Source organism: Haliotis rufescens, unplaced genomic scaffold (assembly GCF_023055435.1).
Source record: "Haliotis rufescens isolate VD_foot unplaced genomic scaffold, xgHalRufe1.0.p SCAF_11, whole genome shotgun sequence".
In the NCBI taxonomy this organism is placed as follows: Eukaryota; Metazoa; Mollusca; class Gastropoda; order Lepetellida; family Haliotidae; genus Haliotis; species Haliotis rufescens.
Window position 1 is genome coordinate 2,997,856 of NW_025963791.1, and position 12,488 is coordinate 3,010,343.

The window sequence follows — 12,488 nt, forward strand, 5'->3', positions numbered from 1 at the left end:
AGCACACTGATCCATAGACTGGGATAATAACAATGTATGCAGTGAGCATTTACTTATACTCAAATTTATTAAGAGGTATTTGCAATCAAACCATTTAAACTTGAGAATCAGAAAAGGACTTTCACAGGTACTCAATACAAAGACATTTTGTTTTTTGTTGTGGTCTTATGGCTGGGGGGGGGGGGGGGGGGGGGGAGATATTTTTTTTTTAAAAGTGGAGACTGGGATGGGGGTTGAGTGAGGTTGAATGCCAGGAAACTCTGCAGTACTTTCTTTGTTGAGGTTCACTAGATTTGACCTTGACAACCATCAAGGCCCCAAGTGCGTGGAATAGTTAGTAAAACAAAAATTTATTAAACTTAGTGGCGTAATTGGGTAGTGACATTTTGACGAATGTTCGTGGACAAAGTAAAAAAAATCGAACACACAGACAGGTCTCAGAAAGGGTTCCAACATCTCAGTGTAACCAGGGATTTATCTTGATTCTAAACTAAGTGCTCTTGGACATGTTTGAAGGCAAACTGGGAAAAATTGTTTTTTTAAAAATAGGGATTTTTTTTACAGTTCTTGTTTTCCTAAATTAACAGATAATTTAACATTGAATTTAAACATTCGATTCAATGCAAGAATGTTTAACTAAACATGATAGCCTCTTCCTCTATATTCACCTCAACAAAGCATGAATTGGGAAATAATTAATTCTAATTTGAGAAATTCTACATTTGCTTCAGTCTTAGAGCCGAATATAAGCCTCTGAGCGGGTCGAGATAGATCCCTAATCCCTTCCAGTTGAGTTGAATAATTCAGATTCCGATGGCACATATATCCCTGTCTCAGTGCCAGTCTCTCGCCTTGGCTATGACCTTATATACTTGCAGTACTTGCATTACAAACAAAACAAGACCACCATTCTCAAGTTACATTTTGCTTTGTAAAATGTAAAACAAAACTTGGCACAAAAAAACAGTTGTTTCAGGAATCCTGTTAGAATGGCAGAAGTAGGTGAATTAGGACTTTGTGTGATGTTCAGATATTGTACACACATGTATGAGGACGATAAAACACCACCAAACTGGAAATAAAACAATCATTATACCTACTGCTTTGGTCAAGGGTATGTTACCATGGTTACTTGAACCACTATTTTATTTCTGGCCCTAAAGCTCATCAGACCAGGAAGATCCATTTAGTGGATTGGATGGATACTACATAGGGTATTGTCTGCCATTCTTATTCAATCACATTTGATTATGAACAGATGAGCAGATGATTTCTTTTGCCATTTATTCAACTCACACAATGTTCTTACCAACCATATTTAAGATTATTTTAGAGATATCAATTATTCACTAATAATCTCCATCACAAGGCAATAAATATTTTTTTCCAAAGTGTTTTTTTCTTGTTTATTTCATTTAAAAATCCAATCAGAACCAATTATGTTATTTAATCATGTAACTATGCTTTAACAATTCATGAAGTTTCATTTTCATCACAAAAATCCTCAACATTCTCTCCCATCACCCAATCTCCCCGCCAGAAATACCTTCAGCTTGGCGCAACAGGTTTCATTCATACACAAGCAAACTAATCACACAGACCAGAAATGTTGATAAATACAATATTTGTCTGTAATACACTGTAATGCTATATACATTCCGTGTAACAATATTTTCATTGCTCTGGTTACCATGCCTACACTGCCATGTTTCCACTGTTCTCTGCAAATATTGTGAAAAGGTCTACAAGACTATGGTCAACATGGTCAACCCATTCAACATGGCAGACAGGAATAACCAGCCATCTAAATCCTGAAATTCTATTGGAAAACCTACAACTCATTTGGTGAAATATTTTCAACAAAATAACTGAATTACTAACTAATTATAAATTGACAAATCACAAAATCCATCCCTCCTTTTTCAAAAAGCTGTATCCCTGTTTGCATGGCGAAATAATTGGACTAATTATCATTTTGCTCTGTGGAAGGAAAGCAAAATTTGGCATTAAACATGTTAAATGTTATTTTGGGTGCAGTCCTTTTATCTTGACCAGAGCATGTGAAATGATTACAGAACTAGACTCCTGATGAATATAATACTTGCTCCACTGACTTACCAGGAACAACAGAACCACGGAGATCTACAGTGGTCTTGTCTTCAAAAAAGCAACATATTATCAGAACTTCTAAAAGATATAAAAACATGTAACAAAGGCAATAAGACCATGGTCTCATAATCATGATAATAGATGTCAACAACGATAACAATAAATTTGCTATTGCTTCTTGTCACAGAGGAGTAGAGCTACTTGGAAGTTGGCCATGAAAGATGAGATCAATGCTGCTTTCTACCCTTAACCCATCATTAACTCCACATCTGTTTCTTGTAAAATCAACACACATCAGTTGCCCACCATTATACCACTCAACTGGTGATAGGGACATCACCCCTCCTTATTATCCTTATCAAAAGTGGTGTAGTGTATTACATTTTTTAAGCTGTTTAAAAATTGAGATTCTTTTTTTCAATTTAACTTTCATTGACATCGAATGCAATATTTTGAAAAGACATCTGGGCGATATGAAGAACACCTAATATCACTCATGGTTAGTTTCTACGAAATGCAATAATTAAGAACTTTCTATGATATATCATTAACTGGTCATCTTCCCTAGGCAAGGGGTTTAACTGACTATAAAAGTCCAGTTTCCACCCTTGCCGAACTAGGCTGGAATTATGGAGTTACATTTTGACTTGACGAACAAGTCTATGCATAGTCCAACCAAAATCGTGTACTGTAATTGATATCTGGTTCGTAAACTTCAGTGCAGATTTTGGTTGATTGGGGGATTTCCAAAGCATGTGTACTGTCAACTCTGCGTTGACAGATATGTTTCAAATTTTTTCATGTTTTTAGTCAAGGTGTTCAAGTGATCTAATCCATTTTGCATGGTAAGACCTGTGTTATTACAATAAAGATCGCGCTTATTGATCAGATTGTCTTGACTTGGTGCCGCCATTTTGTTTGAAGCAAATGCAAGAGATATGAGAGGTGGAATCTGATTGGCCTGTAGGAGGGACATAAAAGGGACATAACTCATAATAGCCACTGGTGGTGTTACAATCGAGCCACAAATATCCAGGTTAGTTCGGCAAGGGTGGAAACTGGACTTTTACAGTCAGTTAACGTCCTTCCCTCAGGTAAATGTAAGTTGGAAGGAATGTTCCATACATTCTTCTCTAGGTTTACAACAGCCCAGCCCCACTCAGTCAAATACTAGTACATCAAACAGCATCCTACCCACTGACAGATCCACACCCTACATGTTCCCCTTTCACATACAGTGCTTCATTTCAAGATCTGGCCACTGGATGTCCTCACATGGGTGGAAGGGTCTACAAAGGCTGCTTGGCTCTGCCTATATATATTTAGAGGAAATAAAAACATGTCTTGAAGCAAGGACAGGAAACAACATTCCAGGCCCCCTAGAATACTAAATCAATCTTAAATCTATCCCCATTAAGACCACACTAAGAACATGATCCCTTCATCTTTCATGGAAGCAGTGCACTACATATCAATGACACTTTAACAGAACAATAATTATAATATTGATAATTAATAATAATAATAATAATCCCAGCATTCATCCTCAGACTCAGCAGATGCTCCCAAGTGAATACACGGTTGGTCGCCTGGCATCAAGCACTACCTACATCAAACAGACAGCATTTGTACAACATGGCTCAGTATTCACGTTCATCCCAGAATGTTCCACATATACACACAGCTATCATTACATGATATGCACGTATCCAACCAGTGAATCGTCATATGTCATCCATCAGCTTGTACACACGTGTTCACAAGGCCAGGCACATAGAAGGCGATGAGAGTGTTGTTCTCCTTGCCACATCACAACATTGATTATTTTACATGGTCCACATGTTGTCCTATATCCATACTGGAATGTTTCTTCTGTTCCTTGTGCTGCTGAATATTTACATGTAAAAGTCAGCTTGAAATCACATCCTCCGTATCTGAGATATATAGGTCAAAGTCATATCTTGAATGCAGGTCAAGGTCACTGACCTACTTTTGACAGCTTGACTTGACCTTTGACTGGGGTCCTTGTTAATGGTATGTCTCTAAATGCATGGTTTCAATTCTCTTGCAGAATGTCTAGCAACACCACTATCACCGCACATTGGAATGTGATATCAATTGTTCTTTTTCTAATTCTTCTGCACTTACAAAGTCATTGTCCCACTCAAGGTCGTTTGAGTTCATGGGGCTGTCCTTTGTAAGGCCTACCAGGTTTTCTTCTGTGGAGGACCTCTGTCGTAACTGAGGAACAACACCTGCAAAAGAAAAAGTAGGTTTATCCTTGCACAATATAATCAATTAAAGGATGTATTTCACTATGTGTGAGTGATGTCTTTAATTTGTTTGAGCTTCCAACAACTGCCATCATTGTCTACCTACCTGCTTCATGTTCCCACTCAAGGTCAAGAGATGACCCTTCAGTTTTGTCCCGATGGGCAGTACTACTGGACGAACTCTGACCATCACCAGAACCTGCGAGCCAAACACCATCATCAGATCAGCATCATTGCAATCATCATAACAGCAGCCACACCATGATCTCATCATCACATCACATCACATCATCATATCAGCCAGCACCATGATCTCATCATCACATCACATCACATCATCATATCAGCCAGCACCATGATCTCATCATCACATCACATCACATCATCATATCAGCCAGCACCATGATCTCATCATCACATCACATCGCATCATCATATCAGCCAGCACCATGATCTCATCATCACATCACATCATCAAGCAGCCAGCACCATGATCTCATCATCACATCACATCATCAAGCAGCCAGCACCATGATCTCATCATCACATCACATCATCATATCAGCCAGCACCATGATCTCATCATCACATCACATCATCATATCAGCCAGCACCATGATCTCATCATCACATCACATCGCATCATCATATCAGCCAGCACCATAATCTCATCATCCCATCACATCGCATCATCATATCAGCCAGCACCATGATCTCATCATCACATCACATCGCATCATCATATCAGCCAGCACCATGATCTCATCATCACATCACATCATATCATCATATCAGCCAGCACCATGATCTCATCATCACATCACATCATCATATCAGCCACCAGCATGATCTCATCATCACATCATCATATCAGCCAGCACCATGATCTCATCATCACATCACATAAACTTCCAGACTCACCACCATCATCACAGGATTTATCACATAATGGACTGTGTTATCAATGCAATAAACCAATCTGATAAAACTAGATATCAAAGTCTGATAAATATGCAAATAAGGTCACCTGGCAGAAACTACCTTTTTGTTCCATTTTTGCAATGTCTTCTTGATCAACACACTTTTGACTAACATTCCCATTATGGTTAGATAAGGTTTTTATGAAATGTGGATGATTCGGTAGACAAACATGACAAGTCATGATGCAGTATATGATAAATCGGGCAAGTTCGCTCAAACAATTAATATGCGGTTTTTAAACCTGCTTCATTAAGAATGATTACATCTTAAATATTGATTATTTTAAAAAAGACATTACGGAGATTACAACCTTCAATTATTTTTGGATATATTAGGAATACAAAATCGGTGTGACCAAAGGATTGCATAATTATAACATAATTCTTATTCCTAACATATGATATATAATTCTTATTCCTAACATATGATATATAATTCTTATTCCTGATATATGATATATAATTCTTATTCCTCCATATGATATTTAATTCGTATTCCTAACATGATATATAATTTTTATTCCTAACATATGATATATAATTCTTATTCCTAAATATATGATATTTAATTCTTATTTCTGACGTATGATATATCATTCTTATTCCTACATATGATATTTAATTCTTGTTCCTAACATATGATATATAATTCTTATTCCTCCATATGATATTTAATTCATATTCCTACCACACGATAGATAATTATTATTCCTAACATATGATATATAATACTTATTCCTAACATATGATATATAATTCTTATTCCTACATATATGATATTTAATTCTTGTTCCTTACATATGATATATAATTCTTATTCCGAACATGATATATAATTTTTATTTCTAACATATATGATATATAATTTGTTTTCCTAACATGATATATAATTCTTATTCTTACATAAATGATATATAATTCTTATTCCTAACATATGATATATAATTCTTATTCCTACATATATGATATTCAATTCTTGTTCCTAACATGTTATATAATTCTGATTCCTAACATGATATATAATTCTTACTTCTAACATATATGATATATAATTCTTATTCCTACCATGATATTTAATTCTTGTTCCTAACATATGATTTTTAATTCTTATTCCTAACATATGATATATAGTTCTTATTCCTACATATGTGATATTTAATTCTTATTCCTAACATATGATATATAATTCTTACTTCTAACATATATGATATATAATTTGTTTTCCTAACATGATATATAATTCTTATTCTTACATAAATGATATATAATTCTTATTCCTAACATATGATATATAATTCTTATTCCTACATATATGATATTCAATTCTTGTTCCTAACATGTTATATAATTCTGATTCCTAACATGATATATAATTCTTACTTCTAACATATATGATATATAATTCTTATTCCTACCATGATATTTAATTCTTGTTCCTAACATATGATTTTTAATTCTTATTCCTAACATATGATATATAGTTCTTATTCCTACATATGTGATATTTAATTCTTATTCCTAACATATGATATATAATTCTTATTCCTAATATGTATGATATATAATTTCTATTGCTAACATATATGATATATAATGTTTATTCCTAGCTTATGATATATAATTCTTATTCCTAACATATATGATATATAATTTTTATTCCTAACTTGTGATATTTAATTCTTATTCCTAACATATGACATTTAATTCTTATTCGTAACATATATGATATATAATTTTTATTCCTAACATATGATATCTAACTCTTATTCCTAACATATGATATTTACAATACAACTACCATTCATATAACATGATAATAGTCAGAATGTTCTGACATATTGCTTTGAACAAAAACGCCACATTTAATATAAAACTAATTACAAATGACTTGCTCTTTCTGGCAAGACAAGCACTTGATCAAAAGACATATTTGTCTGTATGTTCATGTATGAGAGTGGTCTGAAAATAATCATGTTTGGACCAGACAAACCAATGACTGATATTAGTTCCACGCTATCGGTGTATGATGACCTATCACACAGCCTGATCACCTAATGGTCCCAATCCATTTACACACCTCTTACAACCAGCACAGGTTGCTTTGAACCTTTCCAACCCAAGTTCCCATGTGGATATAATACGTTAGATAATCAAGGATGGTCTGACTGTCATACAACAACCTTATTAACATCCGATCTTTCATTCTGATCCGATACTCCACGACATGAAGATAGGAGGCCACCTCCTGTAGAGGTTGCATCGGATGAACTTTCTGATCAGCAAATCGGTGTTAAAGCTCCTACATTTTCGGAATAAGTGAGCAAAGTATTCAGACCAGCATATCTGACTTCTGTATTTCGGAAACAAACTTGAAAGACCTTTCTCCTACGTACATAATACATAACGAAGTCAGCGCCAGTATGTCGTAGATATTTTATACATCCTGTCATTTCTGACCTCCATGGCATCTACACCCTGAAGGGAGTACCATTGAAGGCATAATTGTGCTTTGTGTGTATTTCCCATCGCCCAAATCTAAAGCCAGTACATTCAGAACCAACACATCTATCGTTTAGACTGGGCAGTCAAAGTTTGCTCAGAGTTCACCTTACACAAGCTTATATGGAGATGTCCTCAGATCTTCACGCAGAAAGGTCAGAGAATAAACGATCTCATTTTAATGAGATTGATATGACAAGAATGTCCAGATTCCACTCAGGATAAACAGTCATCACAAAACAGAACAGGATACAGAGCATCTCATTCCAGCTTGGAGATGCATTAACTTCACAGCACATACCTTGCCTCAGCTGTGCACGAGCGGCGAGGGAGCGTGCTTTCACACTTGCTAAGAAGATCTCAAAATCATCCTCACCACCAGCACTGGAAATAAAAGCAAAATACATCTCCACATATTGAGTGCATGAGAGCTGGTGTTATGTATCTTTTAGCAACCTTGCTTCCAAGAAATAACATAACAGGATTTTGAGAAGCTAGGGATTTCAAATAAGATTCATGTTCTGAACATGAGTGAGTCAGTCAGTCAGTCAGTCAGTCAGTCAGTCAGTCAGTGAGAGAGGGAGGGAGGGAGGAAAGGAAGGGAGGCTGGAATATCTGGACTCGATTGTAGCTCCACCAGTTGCTATTACCAGTTATCCCTTCTATGTCCCTCCTACTGACCAATCAGAAACCACCTCTCATAGAAGATGATCTGATCGATATTCAAGATCAATATTGTAATAAACCGGGTCCTACTTCAAGAAGTAAATCAAATCATGTGAGCACCTTGATTGAAAACACGTAAAGATTTGGAAAAATATCTGTTGATGCCAAGTTGTCAATACACATGCTTTGCAAATCCTGCAATCAACCGAAACCTGCACAGCAGTTTACGAAACAGATGTCGATTTTGTTACACCATTTTGATTGGACTATGCAGCCAAAAAATAACTTCATAATTCAAGCCTAGTTCGGCAAGGGTGGAAACTAGACTTTATTAGTCAGTTAGCCATGTTAACTCCCTTGCCTCAGGAAAAAGATGTTTACACCACTCTGATCAGTCATACAATGGCATGTCAGCTTGAGGTTGTCCAATGGTCTGTCATTGGTCTGTACTATATTTACCGTTTTCTAAGATGATCTAACAGACAGTTCAAATGAAAATAGAAGGGACTATATTTTGTCACACCAGGTTCACTTGTTTAATATTCTCTCTTTAATATATATATATAAACATATAGGAAATCATTCACCACATTAACTGTTTAGCTAAAACACATGATAAAAGGATAATAAATAGTGATTAACTTCTTAAAATATTAAACCACATATGAATAAAGTGTTTATCTAAGACAACATAAAATATATTTAGTATATATATAGAGTATATATGTTAGTGTTCTGTTTATTTCACTAATCTATAAAAATATAAGCATAACACATTTCCCTCAATTTCTGATATGCAGTAAAATTGACGACCTTCAACGAGGTTACAATGCAGTGATGACACAGATTAAAGTATGATACAGGTTTACTCAAGGAATTTATGTTACGCACATATGTTGAGATAGGACACAGAAAAAAATAATATTCATGGTAGCCACAGCTTATCAAGAGCAGTTATTGGTGTCTGATATGTCACTGTCCACATCGTCATTGATTCATTCCAGGCTCTCAAGTAATTATCAAAACATACATAGACTACTTTTTTACTTTACAGGACCCTCATATTTCCTGCAAGGACCCATCAATAACTTATTGGGGATCCTTAGTCAAGGTAAAACCCTGTTTACTCCCAATGGGTTTTACTGTAAGCTATACACAAAATGACACATAAAGGGAACCTATGCCAGATTTGTTCCATATATAGTGCCATGTCTTTTCAAGATTTGTCGTTTAGTCTACAATTCTCACCATCACTGCTTCATATCTGTGAATGATGTTGTAGAATACTTCCATACATGAAAGTTTGAGTTGCAGTCATTACAATTCTACCAACCAACATTCTTAATGTCAGATGGAGGGTCAGGGTCAAAATGAAAGAGATTATTGACCTTTACAATGGGGAACCAACAAGAGGCACGGTGTGGATTGGGTTTCACACCAATGAATAGCAGATCTTGGCACACTTAAGGGATGCAACTCTGCACAGAAAAATTAAAATAACATCCAACATTAAAAATGAAGAGGATCTGAAAATACAAAATTCAGTAACAAGACTCACACTTCCCAGTCGTCTTCATCTCCCAGCCAGGACCGTGGACCATTGGTGGTGGCATTCTTTTTGGCAGCGGCCTCCTTGGCCCGCTGAAGTTTGGTAATGCGAGCTGCCTCGCGCTTGGCTTCATAATATGCTTCCTCCTCCCTTTCTATTTCTTCTTCCTGTTGTGCCAGCTAGAGCAGGAAGGACACACAGACAGACAAGTGAGAGCACCGTGTGACCACAGGTGACAATGTAATGTACATGCTTATGTCATCAATAAATTCTACTTTTTTGTGAAACTTCATATACAAATAAATTACAGTTGTTAAAGAGAATTGTGTTTGATATCCCACACACAAAAAACAGAAAGAACTTGTGGATTCTTTTTCAAAATATGCCAATTTAAATTTGAATTTTCTTCTTATAGCAATCATTATGTTGAACATGTTGAATGCAGATCAGGTATTTTGTACAATATGAAGAAATTTGGAGTTTTGTTTGGAACTAATTTGATTTTTCCTAATTGTATCTTGCTTACAAATTTACAAATTCAGTTACCATGGTTACAACTAAGTGTGCTACAGAGACCAATTGCAGTTTAAATTATATATGACTTTGTTGACTGAACAAAAACATTTAAGAAGAGCAGAGGAGAGAGTTAAATTGTGATTTATTTATTTGCTCCTAGCCTTTTCAAAAAGATTTGACAAATATCTTAAATTTGCAACAGACATCTGATATTGAGTTAAACATTCCGTGAAAAATATTCATTGAACACATCATGAACGCCAAACTAGAATAATTTTGTAATCTTTCTTTACACCGATCAAATTCAAATTTAATTAATTTCATGGCTTTTGAGGGAAACGCTCCGGAAAAAATGGCTATATCAATCAAATAGAATTCTCTTCATTTAGTGTATTATGAATAAATGACCAACTTATTCATTGGAACACCAAACATGATGGCATAGGCTGCTGACGAGGCTGACATAACCATGGTTACCGATTTACATTTTAATAGTTTTTCACATTTAACAAGAAAGAAATGAGGAGGATGGTTGTGATTAAAAGGTGATTAGTTCTAAAACATTTAACCATCACTTTCCATTCATGTCACAATCAACTATCTTCCAAAGTCAAATTACGTAAATGATACGTATGTGTTATCACATGAGATTTTTGACATTTGAATTCAAGTTTTTTTGGGTGATTATCAACCTTAGATCAAGTAAATGAGAGAAACACCAGTGTTGAAGCAACAGTGATGTAACAGAAATAGTACAAGGTTCAACCTATCATATTTAGTTTGACTTTTTAATGCACATTTTCTTTTTTTATCATACAGTATAATTAAACTGTGTTTGCAGCTTTTCATTAGATTAGAATAAGAGGACAAAATCAACATTCTGTTATTTCAGTCAGTGCCAGTGTACCAGATTACTAGCCTGAACATGTCTCCAGCATCATTGTCAAGCTACTTGAACATAGGCGTTCTTACATTAGCATATTTTATCAGGCAGACACTTTTTTCCTTTTTACATATTAGACCATCCCGAGCCAGAAAACAATAAAAGAAAAATTAATGTAAATATATTTTTATCTGTCTGGATGGTCTCGGACACTACAAACTTCTTGACTTTTTCTATCCCTTATTGAGTCACTGGCCACTGCAAACACCTTTTTACTTATAACCTTATGTTACAGATTGTTTGTTGTTTGATGCCTCACTCAGAAATATTCCAGCTATATGCAGCCTGTAAATATCAAGTCTGGACCAGGCAAACCAGTGACTTATCAATTAGGTAACATCCCATGCCAACAACTTAAGGAATAACCATTTGATTTTCAGGAGAATTTTTTTTTAAAAATATTTATGACAGAAGCAGATTCTTTGGAAACCAATTAGTATAGGTAGGTAAAATATGTTTATAAATCTGTGCAGCTCAATACTTTTTATGGTCGATGATGTGGAACATGTACCTGTGGAAACAGTTTAAAGATCAGGATGTTTGAGGACAGTTAAATGTACTAGTACTAATTTGTCAAGGACTTTGATCTCTGTTTAAGGGGTTTGCTGTGGCCAATATCCATTGTATACAATACTTCTAATCAATCATCATTCAAAAGAATAACAGGTATATTTTGTTAGCTTTCGTATTAATGACCATAAATTGATGGGACTACCGTATGTAGATAAATTGAATACCATAGTAGATTATTAATCAACCTGATCAATAGGGCTGGGACGGGTGGCTTGGGTATTCGGGTTGTGTGGGTACTGAGGACCAGGGTATGCACAGGACTACCTGGACCCATGGTGTGTCACGTGATATATTGTTTAGTGACAAAAATTATCTAGAACTCTATGGTTACACTACATGTCCTTAATGTTGGCATTTCTTTTGAACTAGGCGCCTATTCC

General features: G+C 35.3%; 1 protein-coding gene across 4 annotated transcripts in view; it reads right to left on the reverse strand.

Annotated features, from left to right (window-relative positions):
• Nucleotides 1-1,931: 1,931 nt before the first annotated feature.
• The window catches only part of LOC124144541 (AP-1 complex-associated regulatory protein-like), a 28,731-nt gene continuing 18,174 nt past the window's right edge, over nucleotides 1,932-12,488 (reverse strand). For all 4 annotated transcript variants that reach the window (XM_046513991.2, XM_046513993.2, XM_046513990.2 and 1 more), the window contains 4 exons: nucleotides 10,086-10,255; nucleotides 8,163-8,245; nucleotides 4,489-4,581; nucleotides 1,932-4,364 (listed from right to left, as the gene is read on the reverse strand). In XM_046513991.2, coding sequence (XP_046369947.2) covers nucleotides 4,201-4,364; nucleotides 4,489-4,581; nucleotides 8,163-8,245; nucleotides 10,086-10,255 — 510 coding nt within the window. In that variant the 3' untranslated portion in view covers nucleotides 1,932-4,200. The remainder of the gene's footprint in view (nucleotides 4,365-4,488; nucleotides 4,582-8,162; nucleotides 8,246-10,085; nucleotides 10,256-12,488) is intronic.